Source organism: Pelobates fuscus, chromosome 2 (assembly GCF_036172605.1).
Source record: "Pelobates fuscus isolate aPelFus1 chromosome 2, aPelFus1.pri, whole genome shotgun sequence".
Classification (NCBI taxonomy): domain Eukaryota; kingdom Metazoa; phylum Chordata; class Amphibia; order Anura; family Pelobatidae; genus Pelobates; species Pelobates fuscus.
This window is the reverse complement of record NC_086318.1, coordinates 183,750,595-183,774,193: the sequence shown is the minus strand read 5'-3', so window position 1 is coordinate 183,774,193 and position 23,599 is coordinate 183,750,595. Positions and strand designations below refer to the sequence as shown.

Below are 23,599 nucleotides of genomic sequence, written 5' to 3'. Positions count from 1 at the left end.
AGTATTAATAAAACATTTTTAGAATTTGCCCTCAGCAATCAAAAGTTAGCCCTGCATTAACCTTTGCTGAGTGGACCTTAGACCTCCAGTATTGCAGTGATCAGTAACATACGACCCTGACATTTGAGAGAAATATGTTGATTTTTCGAATTTTCATGCTTACAAAAATGGTGCAAATATGTAAAAGGAAAGGAGTCACCTTGCTATGAGCCTGCTGGTTCCACTGGTTTCCATTGTGACTGCCCCTCTTTTAGTACTTAGCATAATTTTTCATAACGCCAACACTCTGATGAATCTCCCCCTCTTAGTAGCTTATATTAGGGCTGTATTTTCTGATGTGGGGTAAGCAGTTTACATGTGTGCCCTTCTTCCCTGACTGTTTAATGGTGCCTATCGGTAAATATTTCAAATAGAGCAGTGTTGATCGATAGGAACCAAAGAAGGCCATGCCAGTATATTTATCAACATAATCTGATCTCAGGAAATAGCTGGAAAACATTTTTTAGGTACACTTAGTTATTCCCCATACGTTATTTGTGTTTCAAAGGAAAACATGTCTTAAAAATATTGACCGCATGTGCCACACTTGTGAAATTTGCATCCACACAGGAGTATTGAGGATATAATACTGTGGTAAAAAGATACAAAAAAATATTCTTCAGTGCTGCTGACATGCCAACTCTATTTTGCTTACTCAGAGGATTAGGATCCACAAAATACAAAACGCAGAAAGAGCATCTTGAGAAAGCGAGAACCCAAAACATTTCTTACTTATTGATTTCCTTCAAAGAGTGTGTGTAAGACTTTGCACACCTTCAATTGCACTGACCTCTTTTTCTTTTTGAATTTTTTAAAATCTGCAGTAGTAAAGAGGAACAGTGGTAACAAATGTCATTAATCATGATTGATGGATAGTTACAAAATCCAACAAAAGTGAAACCTAAACAGTTAAAATATACTTGACTCAGAACTTCACTAGCATAGTCCCAATAAAAATACATATTATGCCTTTTAAAAAGTTGGAAATTGTGGCAAAGCTTAAAATTCACCATTACACAATTTTATTGTCCAAGGAGAACATGTGGACTCCCGAACAATGAAAAATGCATCTTCCATTAAAGTTTCTAAATGTAGATGGCCTATATTTAAAAAAAAAAAGCAAAAAAAAAGCCAATGATGGCTTCATTCCTATCGTTACACATGACAGGGGCTCTTTAATAATATGGACAGGCATTTCATGGTAATCATTAGGTCTGCTTTTCATTGTTAAGTGATGGAACTATGAGACCATTTTATAGGCACTGATGACTCAAAAGTGTTTTCTAATGTATTCCTATAATATCCCATTACATGATGCCAAATAGACAAACACTTTTTTTAGGATGAAGTAAAGCACTTTTCATAGTCTCCTTAATCACTTATTTCTAAATATAATTAAATATTTAGAAAATTATCTGGATCAAAAAGTGCAAACTAGATATCAATATGCTTTATCCCTCGAATTGCCATATTATGCTTATTCATTAGCAATGGTGTACCGTTCATAATATTATTAACATAATGTTATCTGTTTTTGTTGCTTTATTAATTTGTTAGTTAATTGTTAGATCTATATAATCATTTATTTTGACATAATTGAAATAGCTATGCCATTAGTAATGCACAGCCTTACCAAATATTTGTGAAAATAAATGACTTATTTTTTTTAAATTGAAAACCGATATTCACTTGTTTTGATTGAATATGCAATTTTTTTTTGTAAGAATTAGTTATTGAATACCTTCTGTGTGAATTATTGCAGGTATCCTACGTACAGTTCAGCGATGAAGCTCAAACTGAATTTAAACTGAATACATATGCTGACAAATCCCAGGCTCTTGGAGCTCTTGCAAATATCAGATACAGAGGAGGAAACACAAAAACAGGTATACAATCAACTACAACGTGTTTCTCTAGTATGTTCATCTTTTGTTTACCCTATAAGACATAGAAAAGATATTGTTGAAATCTCCAATCTAAAAGGAGACTGGAAAGAAAGCTTTAAAGGTAAGGACTTCCTCTAGTTCGTATTGAGAACGTCCAAGCTTTTGTCAAATTAGTGAGTTCTGCTGGTAATGTGTTTTAAAATATGAAAACCTTTGCAGTGTGTGCTTCTTTAACATATCTACACAAATGTATGTCTTTTTTACAGGCAAAGCTCTAAAGTTTGTCCGTGACAAAGTATTGACAGTTGAAAATGGTATGAGAAGGTCTGTTCCTAAGGTTCTAGTGGTAGTCACTGATGGAAGATCTCAGGATGAAGTAATGAAGTCTGCCAAGGACATACAGCACTCTGGTGAGACACCTTTGATAATTTTCACACCTCCCCCTTTGCCAAACCTTAAATTTTCTTTCCATATCCTACAGGATCCTTCAGTTCAAATTGCTGACACTAATTTATAAAGCCATCATTACATGTCTACTTTAACAAATGCATCCCTTCTCATTCCCTTTGGGCTGCGAGTGACCTGTTGCCTTCTTCTTATTTCCACATTAGTTACTCTCCTCTGCAGGATTTTCTTATAGGCTGCATAATTCTTCTGGAATGCCCTACCATGCCCTGTTTCTTTTTACACTTTCTTCTAGCCTCCAGCCCTAAAATAAGTCATGAAAACCTGCATCTTTAGAGAAGCCTATGATCTTCTATAGTGACTATCCTCTTACTACAGTATCCCTCCTGTCCCTGTAAACTTCACTTGTTTCAAATGTCCATTTCACTCTCTCTTTCACATAGATTGTGTTTTTGTTAAATTTCCCCATATAATAGCAACACGTTGAAGAAAATGATGGAGCTAAATAACTGCTTATAAAATGTATTGTAATAATTTAAAATAGGCATACATACATCCTACATACTCACAGGTACAGTTAGAATTTACAGCTCATAGATGACTGCAAAGAATCAAAACTAAGCAAAAATATTTTTAGCAATATTTTCTAACAATTTGGCTCTCACAGTCAAAATTTAATAACCATCCAAAGTAAACTTGCCATATGTTCTTGACAGATTCACCCCATAAATGATTAAAATTGACTAAAAAAATGCAGAGTTCCTGCTAGTGAATAGAATAATTTTCACCTCATCTGCAGAAACAATCTTCTATTATTTAGTTTGAAAGGCTGGAATTCTGTGTGCAGAGCACTTCCAGATTGTTGCATTTAAACCTTCTTGATAAATCCATGCATTTTATGACTGTTTATGTTTCCATTATACCTGTAGGCTTTAGTGTCTTCGTGATTGGTGTGGCTGATGTGGATTACAACGAGCTGAGAAATATAGGCAGCAAACCAAGTGAACGTCATGTTTTCATTGTCGATGATTTTGATGCTTTTGACAAGATTGAAGACAATTTAATTACATTTGTATGCGAAACAGCAACATCAAGTAAGAACGTATATTAATAAAAAAAAAAAAATTATTTCAGAAATCATGAAAATTAAATATGGTCAAATCAAAGGTCATACAAAATTTGTGTATGCTATAAACTTCAAATTAAATATTTCAAAAGAAACAAACACAAAAATAAATTTGTTATAAAATACAAGATAACATAATAATTACAATATTGAAAAAAAATCCATATACATATTTTAGAATTAGACTTGTATTTTGGGTGACATTTTTTTTTATCCATTTGTCTCTAAATGCTTAATGTAATAAATAGTATAGTAGGAAAGTGATAAATGTAAAATATTTTTACAAGAAATTCAAAAGCTCACTACATTCACATTCTCTATGAATGTTTAAAAACATTGAAAAAAAGATTATTGAAAGCAAAGCTCGGATGGTTGCATCTCCTATAACTGTCAACCAGAAAAGTGGAGAATTAGCAACAGCTTAATTCCATTTTTATGTTTCTATTATGCCACCGTAATCTAAGGCATTGATTTTCATTGAAGATGCAAGGAACTTTATACATTTATTTGCCCAGCAGTGAACATTATCATGTTTTTTTCCTTAATAAACTGTCATTCTAGTTATTTTTTTGGTCCAAAATATTTCCATGTATAAATAAGGGCATACAGTTTTATAAATGTTTATCTAAAAGACAGGTTGGAAGATTTCTAAAATGGAATAAATACCATGGAAACCAATGTAGTCAACATAAACATTCCATTTGTTTGCATGGTGATTAATCCCCTGATTTTATTAGCACCATATTTATACATTTATACTAGCGTAAATTAAGAAGTGCGTTTTTAAACATTTAATAAAAAGTTTCAGTGTCTCATATTTATCTCATTCGTTGAGATTCAGTGGTATCTTGTGTGAAACTGAACTTCTTGAAGTGCCACAGTAGGTATTCGATATAAAGTTATGAAAGTTGCAACCTGATTGCATCTGCAACAACAGCAAAGAAAAGTTACATCTCTCACATTTAGTCTTAAAGCAATAGTAATACATACCCTACATGTGTTAAATGTGTGCTGAACCATCTTGTAAATCAATGCATAGCTCAGGAGTATACATTTTGAAGGATTGCGGTGAGTTGATTACACTATTACTTGTTTTTTGGACCTTTTTCTTTCTTTGACCTCTGCCAAGGTCGAAAATCTGACAGAGGACAGTTTACATTTCAAATACACATGTGTGTCTCAGCTGGTCTGAAAATCTTGTTTTAGTAAGGGTGATGGTTTTCTATCAAGCATCAATACATTTAGCAGCTGCAGGTGCTTCAGTACATCTTTCTAGAAGACAAATTATATTTAATGTGCCTTTGTCATAACAAAGCCAGTATCCATGGCTCATTAAATAACAGTTTTTGAAGTTTTCAGCCAAACTGTGTAACATCCTGTTTACATCTCTATTCTATTTTTTAATCATACAATGTTTATTGAGCAGCAAATTAACAAGTGGTACCGTTTTACATAGATATTATCAAAAACTAGATATTATCAAAGCTAAACATAAAAACTAAACAAAACATGTGTACAGTAATCAAAAACTAGGTTTAGCATTTTGCCATTTGCTGTTATTACTCTTTTAACAGTAGATTTAAGCCATAGTTTGAGTGTATGCCTATTGGTATTAAGTAAGTCAATAAAACATTGAAAGGAGAGAGCGGACAGTAGTCGGAAAGGAAATGTAATACAGAAGAAGGGTGCGGGGGGGTGGGGAGTGGCAGAGGGCTATAGGAATGCCGCCATGGAGGGAGGGCACTACAGGTGTTCATTGGTGGACAATAGAGTAGCCATTCCTTCTGTGTGAGCTTCAGGATTGTGGGCGAAGAAACCTGTGGGGAGTGCGTCTCCTGGAAGAAAGCCACCATTGTTCTTCGTGCTTTAAGATCCCTCAGTGCACATGCACTTTTCTGTGAGGAGTTTAGTCCCTTAGCATGAAAAGACATTATCTAAAGGTGTTGGGCATCCATGGTGGATTGAGAGGAAGTGGGGAGGAGATATAGGGACACATAAGAGGATAGAGTAGAACTGTCAAAATAAGAGTGTAAGGAAAAGGAGGCAGGGACAATGTGCCCCAAGAGTCTATTCCATAGAGTCTCCTAAGAGATGTCTCAGGACCCCACTGTGGGTTGCATCTGAATTGTAATCAGGACAAGAGCTCACAGACCCCACTGCCCACCATCCCTCAAGTATGCCAACAAAATTATGGAGCTTAGTGACAAGAACTTACAGTGTGTATCACCTTGTGTTGCAGAACAATGAGAAAGTCCAAGTTTACTGAGTGTATGCTCCTTCCAGATAGATAGAGTGCACCAGCACACTGGGACATCCAAAATATTGTCTAATAAAAAATTGACTAGCAGTCATGTTGTTGGTATTCCTCTCGCCTCCTAGTAGTCCAAAGAATGTCCCAGTATGCTAAGTCCTCCCCGGCATTGCTTAAGTAGCCATATCTCCATAAACAATATTGCAGGATTGTAGGTCCCTCATGGATCCCCATTTAGGTAGATCACTTTCCCATATGTGGGAGTATATAACAGGTTTGTGTTGTGTGTTGTAATTAGCCTTAAGCGGAGTGAGCCCTATAGCAACACCTATGCTTATTTTACCAGGGAAGATCCTTGTATCTGGCAATCAGCGGGAATATTGGGTTTAGTTGTCATAGAAACCAGTGGAAATGTTAAAGCTCCTGGACCCTAATTGTAGGCTGAAAAATGTAACTGTTGTGAGTTGGTATTACCTCACACAATGCTAATCGTTCCTCAAATCTCTGTATAGCATAAATAAGAGATAAAAAAAAAAACAAACAAAAAACCTTTTCATTCTAGTAAATACCAAGTCTTCACATTGGAAACCTAACATTTAGGCAAGATTTTAACATTAGGGTAAACATGAGGAAAGATAAACAGTATCTTAAGAAAATGTAATGTAGATCCGTGAGGCCAGGGTGGTACCTGACAGACAAAGGTACCCTAGTTAGGTAGATCATATTCCCTGATGTGGGAACATAAAACAGATATATGCTGCATGGTATATTTTGCCGCAAGAGGAGTGGCCCTTATGGCAGCACATATAGTGCTTGTTCAGGGGAAGGGTCTGAGATCCCTCTCTGTTAGTGGTGCTCTGGACTGATTAGGGTTCAGTGCATCCATCAGTGGTAGAGTTGTCCAGTCTGGGACTGTGGTAGCTGGATGTTGATAGCTTCCTTGAAGAATCAGTCATTTACACAGCATATAATGTCCCTAGGGTATGCCCTATTACGACTTATTGGGTGGTCATGAGAGCATCCCAATATGTGGTTAAAGAGATCAGCGAGTAGTGGTTTGTGGTTTTTAGTTCCCTCCACTTCCCTTTACCCTTTTACCTAATATTATGCCACTTGCTGTAGTTTTCAAGATTTTCCATGTGGTACCTTAATTCTTGAATTCAGCAGGTATGAGTTCTTGCCAAATTGTCTGTAGCAGGGATAGTCAAGTCCTGGCAGGTCATCTCCTGCCTCAATTTAGCAAGTTTAATCCAGAATGTTTGCTTTTCTTCTGAAATCAAGTTTAAGAAGTCTTCCTTCTTTTGGGAAGGAGGTAAATATGGAATACCAGTCCAGTTGTGATGTGAATAGTGTTGTAGAGCGGGTAGTGAAACCGCCTTTGTGCTTGGGTCTGTGGCCGTAGAGGCCAGAGACATAGGCGCCATATTGTCTTTACTCTGTTGAGAGAAGAGGCGTCTACCACCGGCATCTGCAAATTATGAAAATTGCAGAAGCAAGGCGTTTGGAGTTCCCTCTGTGATCTGGGGGTGGAAGGTGACATGTGAGGCCTTTTCGATTTCCCCATGGGTAGAGGCAGGTGCTTATTAGGCAATATGTCTGAAGAGAGCATGCAGCATAGCCCAATAATCAAGTGGCCATTCTCCTTGAGCAGGAAGCCACAAGCCCATATATCTCTATTCTGTGTTGCATGAAAACATGCCCTCTGTAATTGGTATCTGTTATGATTTCAATGGACTTCCCTTTGTTCTTAAAAGTTTGTTGAAATTATATAGACATTTAAAGTAATATATCATCCAGATGCAAAACAATGTCAAGATTGACGGGAATCTGTTTTTAATAAAAAAAAAAAAAAAAATTGATCTTCAAAATATATTTTAGATTATCAGTTCTTAAAGACATAACTAACCTTTACATATATATACTTTTTTGTTTTTAACTTTAGTCTATACATTATTATTTTTTTTATCTGGTTATTTTATTTCTTTGTAAAATATCTCATATAACACCACATTCATGTGGGATTATGCCACAAACAGGAAAAAAAAATATTGGCAAGCAGTGAATTTGTGAGTAAAAGGGTCATGCTGACCTCTCTCTTAGATACATGCCAGAAGAGTGAAATTCTAGGAAGAACAGGCACATTTTGAAAATCAAATTATTTTACTTCCATGGATTTATAAAAAAAATGCTATCACGCAATGTTCCAAGTTCAAATCAAGTTGTGAATAAGGAATTTAACATCAATAAAAAAAATCTTTTGTAAACTAATCTTATATTTTAAATTACAACAAGCTGAACATCTGAAATACATTTTTGATATGCTAGAAGTTGTCTCACCTAACTTTTTAAAAGATTTAATAAACCAAATTTCCAGAAGCTCTTTACAGTGCCAATATATTATAATTAAACCAGAAATGCTTAATAAAATTAAAACATTTTAATCCAGGTGAAAACAAAATAAATCACAAAGCTCTACTGATTCCCGGAAATTCATTAAATAGGTTATATTTCATTGAGTATATCAAATATACATTTGTATTACTCAAGTTGATAATTTCATACATACAATAAACAATTCCAGTCCACAGACAACTAACACAAAATATCTGCTTGCCTTCCAGCCTGTCCTCTTATTTACCTGGAAGGATACACCTCACCTGGTAAGCCTTATGTATTATTTATTATGAAAACATTACCATGCTGACGGCCTTTATGTTTCTAACACTGCTATAACATGTTTCCCTATAGGCTTTAGGATGCTGGAAGCATATAATCTTACAGAGAAGACCTTTGCTTCTGTCCAAGGGGTGTCCATGCAGCCAGGATCTTTTAACAGCTTCCCTGCTTACAATCTTCACCAAGATTCTTTACTTTCTATTCCTACTTCGTAAGTATCCATTTTTAAATTAGATGAAGGAAATTTGTCAACCAAAGTAGAAAATGTGACTGGTGACCATAAGGGAAGAACAAAGTCCATGAGAATATCAGACTCTACCAATCATTAATAATAGTCTTCAATGTAGGGGGGAATTATCTCTGTTAGAACCCTAGAGATAATTATGGCTTCTCATCATCCTGTTTTGAGTGGATACTGTACCTTTAATGAATCTATTAATTATTATTATTTTTATTTTTATTATGATGTTATTATGTTATTATTTATATAGCGCCAAAAAATTCAACAGCGCTTTACAGTGGGTGGACAAACAAACATGTGTTTGTAACCAGATAAGTTGGACACCTCTACCTCTTTGCATAAACTACTGCAACTGAAAACCTCTTCATTGGTTTTACTAGATCCTAAAATACGTTTTTATATAGTTGTATTGTATTTTATATGTCCTATAGCACTGACTCTGGGAGTGAAAACCTATACCTTGAAAGTGGTACTGCTCCTTTGTTGCTAGACTTGGAACCCTTTCTCATGGGTGTTGTTGGGTTTGACCTTGCCTAGGCTGGAGCCATAAGTTGGATTTTGACATGTCCCAGGTCCGATTTATAATCGTTCATTGTTAACTTTAAGTCCCCTGAAATATTGAGAGAAAGGATGTAATCAAACAGTATAGAGTGTGGTTAATATTGTTGTAATGCACTGGTTTATTGCTGAAAGTTCTGAAATAATGCTGCAGATGCTGGGTTATTACAGCATGGTGTTTGCTTAATAGAGAAGATATGGAGTTTACGATAATAGGTTTATTCACTTACGTGAGAATTCAGAATTAATTCAAAGTGAATTTTAAATTTAAGGTCAAAGTAGCCAAATTGGAAAATTCTCTATGACAGCTATGCTTTCAATTTGGCTATTCTGGCCTTAAATATAAACTCCACTTTGAATTCTCACTTTAGTAAATAACTTTGTTCTTGACATAACTTGATTCATAGAACATGTTAATATTTAATGTTGAAGAAAGGTCATGATGTGGGGTATGATTTAAGTAGATACTTCACATATCTAATAGGACCCACAAAAAGTACCATTGGGATGAAGTCATTGGGCTTTTTGCCAACTAGATCATTTCTGTTGCATTCATGTTAACATGTACAACCTTCCTGTTTCATGGGCTGCAGGTGTAAAATTCCAAAATATACAGTGCAGTGATCAAGTGTCAAACAATATTACAATAAAAATGGTCCCATTTGAGAGTCCAGACAAGTGGGTTCACCTCCCACTCATCATATGAGTATGTCAATAGCACTGGGTGCAGATGCAGGTCAAAAGTATTGGACTCAGTCATACAGGCTTCCTTTCCAGGAAGTGACTTGCACAGCAAAAACGAGCTAGTGTCTCCCTTCTCTGTGCTCCCCCTAGATAGTGTGTTTTTATGTAAAACTGTTTTTCAAAGAAAGGATGACTTTTAGGCTGTATGATTGAGTCCAGTGCTTTTATTCTGCACCTGGACCCGTCACTATTGGTGTATTGTTCTACAGTTGTGAAATACCTCGAGTGCTATTATTGCACAATTGAGGATGATAAACCATTAATAGTTTTTTGTGAAAATAGTTTGTGCAATGTGTTTTGAATTAGTGATACAAATCATCTTTCAGACAGTGTTGTCACAAAAGTATTAAAACCACTCTGAGTAAACTAGTCTTATTCTGAAATGTTATTTTATATGTCTCGGGGCATTAACAATATTCATGTTACATACAGTAGTGTACTTAACACATTTAACTGCTTCCTGATGATATCTTACTGCTTGACACAGAGAGCTACATCCTGACGGACTGCCTCCCTCATACACCATCATTTTGTTATTCCGTCTGCTGCCAGAAACTCCCAATGAACCATTTTCAATATGGCAGATTACCGACAAAGGTTACAAGCCTCAAGCAGGTGTAAGCCTTGATGGTAAGTATTTGTTTCACAGCTTTTGCTCAATAACAAAATATAGGTTCATATCCATCAGATGGTTTTCCAGCATTCCAGTTGTCTGCATAAATCTAAGTATTGCTAGAGAAATGCTAATGTAGCCAAGGATGCAAGCTTATTTTACTAGAATACACTAGAGTCCACTCCCCTATCAATGAATTACACTTGATAACGCAAACCAAGTTTACAAGTTATCATTAAAATTCCACAATAGAGATAATGTATAAACATCTAATTTGTTCAGAAATGTTTTGTGAGCTTTAATTCATGATTTGCTGGGCAATCTCAAGACTTTATTTAGAGTAGTTTATGATACGATGGTAAATCCTCCCAGACAACAATTCCAGGCATTTAGTTCATAGTAACTTTTTATAGATCTAGTCTGATTTAATTTGTTTTCTTAATTGTACCATCATTGGATGAGCAGTCTGCATGTTGCCAAAAGTGTTTTTTTGTTTGGTAGTCAAAATCCCATCTAAATCATTCCATTAAAATATTCTGCTGGTTTCTAGAACAGACATAGCAAGGAGTATTTATGTGTTATTGTATCTGATTATGATGAAATTGATAAGGTAGAACCTGCTTACAACTATAGCCAAGCACAAAATTATTAAACATTATGGTTTAAATTGAGTAATAAGCATGGGCTACAAACAGTTGCCTTGACTAAAGGCAACAAAAGATGTCAAGGTGTAAAAGCCTATTTTCTATTTCAGAGATGTTTTTCATCTAAACAGTGCAATAAATTGTTCAATTCTCTTCAATTCCTAAATTTGTGAAAAAGAAACCCACTCGGGAATAGATTCTATAAACAAGTTAAGCTTATATCTTGTAACTTGGTTGTATTTTTCTCATAGGCATCAATAAGAGAACTGCCATTTTATAACAGGTGTTACAGCAGTTCTGACACTGGCTGGGGTCTTTGCATAAACTGCTAAGATCCCTGACAGTGACTGCTCCACTGGTTGTCTAGTTGCCGTGGGGTGCAGGTGAAGGTGAGTCATACTGACCTGAACCTGTTCCTTGTGGCTCCTGGTGCTTCGGCTCAGCATTATCATCTCATGTATGGAATCCCCCGAGACGTGGCTCCATTGAGGTAGCTCTGCCTTTTATCAAACTTGTTAAGCCTAGGAAAAATACTAAAACAAAACAATCCCTACTTTATCTCAGTATATCTCCATCTCCAATTCCAACATAGTCAAATTGAGTATTTCATCAAAATTTTACCCTTATGAAATACTAATTTTTCAGGGGGAGTTGGGTTGACAGTGCAGCTTTAAGTGTATCTCTGCTAACACAAATAATTCCTTAAAGAAAAAAATGACAGTGTTTTTATCATTAGAATGCATGTAATATAGTCTATGTGTAAATTATATTGTGAGGCATATATACATATATTTAATAACTCTTTTTAGTGCGTTTCTTGGTTTATTTGAGTTTTGCAACCTTTAGTCTTGTTTGGTCAGAAGCACAACTACTTTGCTAACACTACGCATACTTTGAAGATATGAAATCATCCAGTTTTGTTTGTTCTGAGCTAGCTCTTGATTATAATATGTTTTTCTTGTATAAGCTGAGCTTCTGATGAAAGAGGCTTAAAGATGGCTGCTTCCATAGAGTAATAGTAAGCCAAGAGTTGCACTGCAAATATATATTATCTCTTATCTATGCATTACAAAGCAATACACAGAGGTTTTGGTACATTTAGTCTTTCATTTTGAATAATAATAAAAAAAAGTATGACTGATTTCCTTTAATTTTTGCATTCAACCGGTGCACAGTGCAAGTTTAATTAACACTACCTCAGTATATTCACATGCTGATTGAGAATAAACTTTGTATAAATGTTTTAGTTTAGTTCTGTTTTATATTAAAATGGTGGGCAAGTGTTCTTGAAATGTAATGAAAACACAACACAACTTAACCATATTACTAAAGCAGTTCTGCTGTCAGCTACAAGCTGATGATAAAGTTGCCAGAATATGAGCGACATCAATATATAATTTAGACACATGAAGGTAATATATTTTTTGGCTCCGGTACCACACCGAAAATAGGCACACATAAAGAAAAAAGTCTGTATGGCTTTTTTTTTGGAAGCACCCTTGCAAACTAGAAATCCTTGGTTTTACAATGCTAAAGTCTAGGCACTCAGTCAGCATATGTGATGTGAGATTACAGTGTGTGAAATGATGTAATGACTTTCTATTCCCGTATTGTACTGTAATGGTGTTTGGAGCTGGCATTGTAAACTTTCCATAGTCCAACATGACTCCATGTTTTCAAAAAGTAATTATGAAGAGTTGGCCAGTGACAGAATCTCATTGAATGTCCGGTTACGTGATCCTTTCATTGTAGAGACGGATTTCCCAAAGTAGTTGCAAAAAGTCGGTGAAAGAATTATGCTGCAGAGTGATTCAACTTTACAACAGCACTCATTCCACATATGAACGGTCACTGCAAATTAACTCAATTAATAAAATATACAGGCATACAAGTACACACACTTTAATTATTGACCATTTGATGGTCTGCAAACTGGATGTCACATCCATGAAATCTTATGTGCCCCTATGCTGCCTGAAAAATACTATAGTTTCTCTTTGATTAGATTGTAGGAGGACTTGTGAAACTCCAACCTGGTTGATTCTATACTGTGTGTCTGATGTGAAATATTGCTTGATATGTTTTTTTTTTTTTTTTTAAATGTGATTGCCATACATCTTGGAATTCAAATTAGCATTCATTATTTTGAATTGTGCCATTTGAAAAATTCCGTTTTTTTCATTTTGTTTTGCCTATTTATTTTCCAGGCTCCAAAAAAACATTGTCTTTCTTCAATAAAGGAGTTAATGGAGAAACACAAACAGTAACCTTTGATGGTGATGAAATTAAGAAACTATTTTATGGCAGCTTCCACAAGGTAACCAATTCAAGTTAAATATATACATCAATTGACAGCTACATTTGTGTAAAACATTCATTCATCTGCTCCTGTAAAATCAAGTTACTAATAACTCCAAAAGTGTAGCTCACATAATTAATTTATTGATGCCAAATGAGGAAAGAGGAAAAGAGTTACAACACATAATAATGATGTTATTTGGTCTAATCAAAGCTTAGTTAAAGTCTTTACCAAATACTGAATAAGATCAAAGGCATCAAGTATCAGCCTGGGGGATTCAGCTGAGTTGCTGTTACCACTTTTAAGCTTTTATACAATCATTATGATTTTAGTAATACATCTGATTCAATTGCATTGTGGTTTTAATGGAATTGGACAGTTTCTTTAGAAAGTAGGCTACTGGCATTGTCCCTTTGCTTACATTCAAAACTCAATGTCTCTCCTAGTGCCCTATTTCCCCTCCGTCCATATTGTATGCTTGTATGACTTGTCATGTTAGCTACCGAGTGTAAACTGTAATTCCGATCAGTAGTACATAAGCAGAAATAAACTGCTATGAAAATGTAGGCAATGGCTGTCTAATCACTTCAGAAAAACAATCAAAGGTAGCTCTTGGAAATAAAGTGTGACCGTTTGGGTAACAATCTACCTATAACAATGACGAATTGTAAACTGAAAACTGACCCCATTGTATCCATTGTTTGGGTATGCATGCTCTTCCTTGTATGGTAACATAGAGCTTAGAGACTGAATTTTGGATATTGTAGAAAGGAATGCCATTGTTAAACATTTGAATGCCTGTGAATGTGTTATAGTACAGCACAAAGTGGTTCATGCTGATTAAAAAATTGGCTATGTTTAAATTATGTTCCTTATGTGTCTGAGGTATAATCAAACTTGCATCTACTAAAATCTACAGATTGATTATATTAGATACATTGAAATGTACATTTGAGATTTAATAACATATATCATAAATATATATTTATATATAATCACAGCGATTAGTGAGAGCTTGCAATATGAAGATTTAAAAAAATGTTGTAGCCAAAACAGTGACAAGCCATGGGAACCAGTGGATTAGCTGGAATATGTTATAGATAATCTTAGTGATTGCTCCGATTTCTACATCACTTCTCAGTTAGTGAAGCATTTTTTTTAACTTTACTACTCAAAGTATATATTAATATAGAGCTAATACAGGTTAGGCCTGGGGATATCGTTGTTTACAGTAATGTTGTCAAATGTGCATGGTATTTATTGGAAACTGAAAAATAATCATAAAAGGTTGGTGATTGCAGTTTATTGTGTCATCAAAAACACATTATCCCAATGCCAGCATAAACCTATTTAAGAGGCATTGAGAGAATATACGTTTTTAAGACGGCAGCAGATTGCTTTGTGATATTTTGGACACAGTTATTATTCATTACGTATCCAGTTTGTTTTCATTGTATTTTGTACTTTTATAGAAAGTCTAGAGAGAAGTAATGAAAAGTACCAGTAAACTAAATAACAGCTGTTCACTGCTTATATCTGCGGTGGTCTTGGTTTGTCTGGATAGTAATATTTTGGCTGTTTTATTGACAGGTCTTAAGCCTCAGAGATGTTTGACCTTTTTCTGAATTTGTTGATTTACAGCAGTAAAAATCTTCATGCTGTCAAAATATGAAATCCTTTCTTATGGAATGCAAACAAACGTCTATTTGGAACTATCTTGTATCTATTTGGAACACTAGATATCAAATTCATGCACTAATAGTTTTTGAATGCAGTGCAAATTTTACAACATCGGAATTAAAGTGAAACTTTTACTAAAATGTAATTCTATTATTCTGGAAAGTGCAAACCATTGCCTTAGTGTCTCATAATACTGGTAACAACGATTTGACATGGAGTGAATAATAAAATTAGTCTATAGATTAGATAAACCGTGCTTACTGCTGTGCAGAAAAAAAAGAGCATTGCTTTAGTATATGGTTGTTAAGGGAAGCATTTATTTATGATTATCAATGAGTCTTGTAGCAATCAGTTGTAATTGTAAATTAATAATTATCCACTTTGAGTATGTGCATTTGCATTGCTGAAGCCCTTAATAGAATCACAGGGAACTGTCCAAGCCCTGTACTGATATATTAATGGAAGGCTTCTAGTGTACACTGGAAGGAAATTAAAAAATAGAATGTACAAATCTGCAAAGGAGATATGTAGCAATGTATATAAAGATTAGACATTTGTTATGAGTTCTATTATACTGTAATCCCCCACCCACTAAAAATGATCCTTAAAAAATATAGAATCCTTATTAATACTCATATTGACTTTGTTGAAATTCCACTGAAATTCCAACCCAGTAAAAAAAAAATATTGGGACAAAGTAGGGACTACTACTCAACTCTGCTTAACACTTATTGACACTGGTGGTGCTACCGCCGTGAAGAAGTGTCACCTCGGCTGCAAGGAATTGGTTCTGTATATAGAGGATTTTCCATAGACCTCAATGCTGTACTCTTGCACAAGAGTTCAGCAGTGACATCAGCTCCTGTGACTAAGGCGCCAGGAGCTGTAAATGACCCTCTGGCAGTTATAAATAAATCACATGAATAGGATATAAAGGAAGTCTTCTGTCCCTGTGCATACAATTGCTTATAAGTGGAGCAATTTGTAAAAATGGATGCAGCTGTAACCCCACCATCACTAAGCAATGTTACATGAAGCAAAAAAAGCTTCTTCGATACACTGGTTTGGTGTTCTTGTATTAAATAAGTTCCCACTTTCTCTTATAGGTTCTCTCTTTCACAGCCTTGGCTGCTCATATGAATATTGTTGAAAGATAGTATTAACACGTTCCATTCATATAGTAATATTATGTTACAGCAATGACTGGAGATTTTTCCAAGAACCAAATTAAAATCCCAAGGAACCCATGGTAGTCAAGGTTTTATGGGATATGCTCTGTTCAAATAATGGGATTCTGGGGATTTAAAGGAACTTCAAATATGTGATCTTTTTACTTTTTATTGGGTTATTTTATATATTGAATGCATTTTCTTTGTAATAATAGTAATACATTAAAACAGAGTCAACTCCAGCTTAAGTCATGGTCATGCATGTAAACTGGGATGGATTAAGATTTCAACTGTTTCATGAGAGAAATATGTTCATATTCAGCAATATGAATGCATAAATGTTTCCATTCCTTCAAAAACCTTTCCACCAGGTGATGGAAGTTAATTTCTGCTATATGTGTTCTTCAAAATGACTTTTGGGCAGTTTTCAAACAGCTGGTTTCTGTACCACTAAGCTAATCATAAAGTGTGATTAAGAAATTTGCTTCCTCAGTCAATTCTGCTGATATAACTTTGAAAGCTTCGCATGTACATTGTGCAAGTTACCAAATATCCTTTGATATTGAAAACTTTTTTTTTTTAGCATCTTTTAACATTTTAGCTAAAGTTTCCATTTAAATATTTTTTCTGCTAGCGAGTTCTAACACATGCAATGTAATTGGATATCTGCATTCCTTAATTTTGTGAACATAGATCAAATAAATATATCACCACTAATTCTAAATTATAGTCTCTGCTCAATTTGTGACAGCACCAGGATCAACAGTTAATCTGATGAATTTATAATGACGTGATTCTTGCTGCATGCCAGTACTTTGTGTACATACCTTGCATGGGAAATATGCTGGAGCCTAAAGGATGGAATGGCACATCTTTCATCATAACAGTTAATCTTTTTCTAGACCTAAAGGTGTTCTGAAAGCATGGAAAAATAATTAGGTAATCAAATACATAGTCTTACTTTAAAGGCATTTAAGACAGAAACCATTATCTCCATAGTTTTTTTTTTTTTTGCTCAACTGCTAATGGCAGCATATACTTTTGTGCGACTGAAGGGTGAAAATTTGTATATCCCCTTCCTTGCTCTTAAGGAATTTTATGCACATTTTTTTTTTTTTGAATTCTTTATTTTTGTTGTGCATTATATAACAATCGGCTTGGTCAGCCACAATAGCAGTCACAAGCCGGCATAACGTGGCATAATGGTATACAGTACATTTTAAGTTATGCAGTAAAAATTAAGATACATTAACTGAGCTTCTGTGGCATAAGGGTTTCGGCACATTTTTAAGTATGTATTACTTGAAGAACAGGTTAGTCAAGGAGGTACAACGGGTTAATACAAAATTAAACACAAGATAAGGTCAATAGCCCTGCAGAATACAAAGCGGTCTCGCTCGTCCAGTGCGCGGGCCAGAATAAGGTCTACACTCTTGTTTCGCTAAGCACGTTGTGTGTCAATTATGCATGTATTTTACTAAGCTAATCGAGCTAGGTCTATAGAAACAGAAAAACTAAAACTAAAATAACTAAAATGCGAGTCTGCAAATATCGGTACCTATAGGTGTTTGGTTTACTGTGCGGAGTCCGCTGCGCTATCTCACTGCCTTTGTCTGCGCAGGGGTGTAGTTGAGCAGTGGCTTATAGGCTCGGTAAAAATTATGCAATGGAGCCGCACGTGCATAGTCTAAGGCATGGCTTACAGTGCATACTGTAGCCTTTATGGCGGGTGCGTCCCCGGGACTCATCCCCCGAACATTCGCTTATAACGTAGTACTTTACACAAAATACAGATTGAGAATGCTATCTGAGAACATTAATTGGAGCAGAAGAAATAGGTAAATGCGAACAATAAGGCATTCACATCATTAGCCGCTTTAGTTGTTGGACAGTCCCCTCCTGAAGGATTCAGGCGGTCGTGACAGTCTGCGTAGTGCGGACAGGTCCGCCTGGAAAAAAGGGTTCGGAGGTAGCAGGATTCCATCTGTGTGGCTTGTGGGTTGTACGCTGTCGCCGCATGGCGTCCGCTGGAAGGCCTAGGGTGGGGAGGAGGGCTTCCGCCTCCTGCAAGTCCATTACTAGATGTGTGGCCGCTCCGTGCAGCACTTGGAGTTTACAGGGTGAGCGCCATCTGTATTGGATGTCGTTCTCGCGGAGCAGGGTGGTGAAGGGTTTCAGGGTAGATCGCCAGGCCATAGTCCCCCTTGATAGGTCAGAATAAATTGATAAGGTCATGTCCTCGAAGACGATCGGCGCGGTGTTTCGGATTGCGGCCTGTATGGATTCCTTGTCCTGTCGCTTATGGAATTTAATGATTAGGTCCCTGGTTGCTGCTGGTGGGGCAGTGGGTGGTTTAGGGATCCTAAATATGCCCTCTAGGCCTACTCCTTTGGCCTGCTTTGGCGGCAATATTGTGCTCACCAGACGCCTCACTAGGTGGGGGAGTTCAGCTTCAGGGACTGATTCGGCTATGCCCCTTACCTTGAGGTTCTGGGCGCGTCTGGCGTCTTCCATTGCTGCCATGGCCTGTTCCACCTTTATTTGTTGTTGTTGCAACATTTTCGTCTCCTGCTGGAGTGAGGCTATCTGCCTAGTATGCGTGTGGGAGTTGTGCTCCACGGTTGCCACGCGATCGGTGAGGCCTTTTATGTCCCGCCGCATGTCCGCCACGTCCTCCTGAAAGCCTCGTCGGAGTTCTGCCAGCAGCTCCTTCATTTCCGATTTCGTGACCGGAGCTGTGTCGGGTTGCAGAGCAGGGTTTACGGTAGGTTTCTCCGGTGCCCGCATCGCGGGCAGGCATATCTCGTCCGGCTCAGAGAGCAAGTCGTCTGAATCTTCCAAGTCGTCCATGTAGGCGGCCATGACAGGCTCTTAGGCACCATGCGCTCGCCGCCACAGGTCCCCTATGCTGGTGCCCTGTCGGGGTGGATCGGGCTTGGGTTTCTTGCTCTTCCTGCCCATGTTCACTGCCTATGTAGGTGGCTGGTCCGCTTTTGGGGGTGATATGTCGGGTTTTTTGGGGTCTTTTAGGTCAATTTCGCCGGGAGCTCTCTGTGGATGCGACCTGTCGGTTCGGCAGTTGGCTCCGCCCCCTTCGGCAGTTGGCTCCGCCCCCATTTTATGCACATTTTACAGAAAACCGTGCAATTTCATAGAACATAGCAGTTCTAATATCCCATGTGATATACAAAATGAATGCATGTTTATAAAGCATGGATATGATTTAGCAAAGCATGCTAGTTGAGGATCCTGTTAACAATAAAGGTAGATTCAAGTATGTTTGTTTTGAAAGCTTGAAACCATGAGAAGTGCAATTTTCTTTCTTATATATACACAATGCAGAACATACACTAGCAGATGTGTGCATGACCTGAAGTATGATTTTTCTATTGCTTCAATGATATAACCATTGCAAAATAATACTGCCCTAAAACCGACCAAGTTATTCACTAAAGGGAGAATTCAAAGTGAATTTCAACTTTAAGGCCTCATTGGTTTGAAAACTCACTTTGATTAACTCTGTACATTACTTGAGGCACAATTGCAAAAATTGAAAAGGAACCACACTCAATTCCCTTAAGACAGGGTGCTTAACTGAACCAAGGGCCAGCAGTGTTCCACATGTTCTAATAAAGATGTCTGAAGACATTGGAGTGCCTGGACCCTTTTTCTAATACTGGTATTTATTACTTGAGGGACAGACATCCTATAGATCCAGTGATCCAGATTTTCTGCACTATAGTTCCAATCATCCCAAACCAAACACTGCTATAGGTTGTCTGAAATGGCCAAACTTGGGAGGTTTACCAGGAGCAAGATCGTGTGTTTGATTTGATTGAGATGTCTCTTTAATTGTGATTTTGTATGACATATTTTAGTCAGCATTAGTAGAAACCTCCTTAAATATGTTTTGGAAACACATGTAGTAGAACAAGCTTTTATTTTACTTCCCTTTGCTCTGTCATATTCCAAAGATAATTATGATGTCTGTACAGTTTGGCATTATTATAGAGAACAACTTCCTTGTTTGTTTTTATGTCAGTTTGCTTGTCTTCCAGAAAAATATAATTAGTGCAGACTTGGCGTGAGCGGGAAATTGTGGCTTAGGTCATAGACTTTTAAAGCCTTTCTGTTCTCTAGATGTTGAACTAGCAATGTCACAAGATGCAGAAAGATGTTTGGCTCTATTGTAAGGAATTGCTCTGTGAGTCTTTGGGAAATATGAACCGACGTTTATAATCTTAATTTTTACTCAGATTGTTTGCATTAACCTAAAAACATAGCATTTGGGATACATAAAATAAGAAAAGAGTTAGGAGAAACAACACAAAATTTGTATAACAAAGTAAGTGCTATGGCATATCTCCCATTGAGAGGTATAAAATTGGGATACAGGACGGTTGGGCTTATGAAGGCCATGCCAAAGGCACCACTGTGTAGTGTCTTATGAAGTATTGAAATACCATTTATAAGAAAATAGATTCACTTTGGTCTATCTACTTTAACAAATATTTATTCAGAGACAAACACTCAGCAACATACAAGTAAATGGCAGACAAACAAACTAGAGTAACAAACCCACTATTTACAACTAAACACATGATACCCCATTAGATCTCACCCATAGCAAGACCCCGTTTAACAACAACACCTTTCCATGATGACACACAGGAAGGGAGAGAGAAAGGAAGCGTGCATTTAGATTTAACTTCTTCCCTGTGACCTCATTAGATGTAAATGAGATAGCATTATTGGCACACTATGTCAAAATAAAGTCTAATTCTGCCTAGTTAACTGCTACATAAATCACATTTATTGTATTTACATCTTGTAGCTGAAATGGTGCCATCTTTTACCTTTATGTACATATGGAATTACTCCTTATTTCTACAATGTCTATGATCCCGTGATTACAACTCCAGTGTAAATCCTATATTATTAACTCACTATTTAATTAATGCATTCCTGGGACTATAGTAGCAGAGGAGGCAGTCAGAACACCTCAAGTGACATTAAATAAATATTCAGGAACCTTCCACAGAACAATCCATTATTGGCTAATGGCTGCAGGGAGACATTCAGGCGCTCCCAAGCATCAGCGGTGGTTCAGAAATATCCATGTTTCCAATGCTGGTGATTATTTCCATGGATATTGTGGAATATACCAACAATACCATAAATCTTAAATGATTGGTACTGAGAGGAAACCTACTGAATAGAACAGTGCTCGGTGTTTCAGAGGACGTGTCTGTGGTTTAGTGTGAATAAAACCATATGGGTTTCCAGACAGAATGTGAGCTCAGTCAGCTTATGTTGCTGTGATTTTCAACCTCATTTGGTTGTTATTATATTCATAAATGTAGAGAAAATATAGTGTGTTTTAAAACCGATTTTAAAAAGTCTTAAATACCAGATTATGGTTTTGTTTTCATAGTTAATTAAAGGTGTTAATGATGTAAGGGTATCTACACTAAGCCCAAGAGGGGAATATGGACTATTCCTTTAGTCCAACTAACGTTCTGTTTAGAGTATTCTAGTTCTGCAATCAAAAATAACTTGTTTGCATAAATTATAGGTAATCAGCTACAGTCTTTTAAAACGCTTGATAAAATATTTAATTTGTTGCACAGTCTGAACTGCTGCTAGCAGTGTTATAGACTTGTATTTAAATAACACAATTTTTTGCTAAAATAGTAGGAAAACAAGGAAAAATAAATATATTAACTGTCACTGATTCATACAATATAGCTATTTTTATTATTTGACATTACTCATTGGGAATATCATTAAAATTAATCTGTAACGTTAATAAATCCTACAATGTCTTTTACGATTATACATTTTGATATTCTGCTCACTGGTAATTTTACATTCTACTTTTAAGATTCCACTAATTAATCTTTAAATATTTAGACAATTTCATTTTAATTTTTCTTTAAAAAAAATAAAGAAAAAAATATTCAGGGAGATTTATTGAAATACCCTAGCATGTTGAAATGCAAATACAATGAATAAAACATGCACACACGTTTGATAATAGAAGAATTCAAATTCAAATAAACAAAAGAAAAAAATCCGAGGGCCTTGATCGGTGGTAGCTCACTGGAGGCTTGTGTGTATGGTGTGAGGTTATTGTTGTGACAAGTTCTATCAAGGGATTTAAAGTAAACACACTGATGTGCAGTGTGTGGACCAGATGTACAGATTAAGAATGTCACCATATTTCATCAGGACATCAAGCATGCACAAACTTTTGGAGCCCTGATGAAAAGACATGTAGCTGACTTAAAGCCTCATTGATAAGTAATTAGGCAGATTTCATTTTATCACGATGATACAGACACTTCATGAGTCATGTAGTGTTTAAAATGTTTATGGTGCTAATGTAATAATACAGATGATTTGCAAACTTAATTACGTCTGGAGTTATTGTTGTGGGTAAATCCTTGATGTAACATTTTGTATATGCTGTAGATCTCACAAGATTAATCGACCAAAGATATGAACGCACATCAATTCTTTTGTGCTCTATGAAGCAATGATGAGTTAAGCTCTAGAGATGTGTATCATGGCAAACTTCACAACAAGTAATCTTTAATAATATAAAGGAAAACCGTTGAGCTAAACTTTTCGTATTAACAACTTACTAATCACAACAAAAAATAGAAATAAACAAAGTATGTTATGTTAAGGTATCTTAAGCTGGATTTTAGTGTAGCCAGTCTCAGATTGTGTGCTATATGAATTGCTATCTGATAATATTCTTTGGGTACTAATATTATGTTTTACAGCCTTGGAGTCAGACGTGAAAAATTTCAAGTTAAATTGATAGGTTGGCTATATCATTAACACAGTTATGCACATTCAAATCTGCTTACCAGTGACCTGGCTGTATAGTAAATAATTTTATGAAATATATGTTGGATGTTCTTTACTCATCAAATCGCATCGAGATAGATAGAGTGAACATAACGATTTATGCTGTCTGGTTCATTGATGCTCAGCTTGCTTGAGAAGGTAGATGTGATGACTGACCATCAAGCATGCATTGCTTTAGCAAGTTCACTCTAAACTCATGCCCTATCTGTTGTGATTGGAGCATAAAGCATAGTATTCTCACTTCATATGGGAGCTAGTGTCTTGTGTTCTCCCAGGCATCTGGTATCTATATTTTAATGATACATAGATAATTAGAAAACACATGCACAGTTCAAAAGCTTGGCCATTAGTTTTTGTTTGATGATTTAACACTTCAAAAGTTAAGTATT

General features: G+C 36.1%; 1 protein-coding gene across 4 annotated transcripts in view; it reads left to right on the top strand.

Annotated features, from left to right (window-relative positions):
- Window positions 1–23,599, top strand: part of COL12A1 (collagen type XII alpha 1 chain) — a 165,349-nt gene that overhangs the window by 106,041 nt on the left and 35,709 nt on the right. For all 4 annotated transcript variants that reach the window (XM_063442995.1, XM_063442998.1, XM_063442996.1 and 1 more), the window contains 7 exons: window positions 1,802–1,925; window positions 2,192–2,335; window positions 3,260–3,424; window positions 8,329–8,367; window positions 8,456–8,594; window positions 10,414–10,556; window positions 13,391–13,500. In XM_063442995.1, coding sequence (XP_063299065.1) covers window positions 1,802–1,925; window positions 2,192–2,335; window positions 3,260–3,424; window positions 8,329–8,367; window positions 8,456–8,594; window positions 10,414–10,556; window positions 13,391–13,500 — 864 coding nt within the window. The remainder of the gene's footprint in view (window positions 1–1,801; window positions 1,926–2,191; window positions 2,336–3,259; window positions 3,425–8,328; window positions 8,368–8,455; window positions 8,595–10,413; window positions 10,557–13,390; window positions 13,501–23,599) is intronic.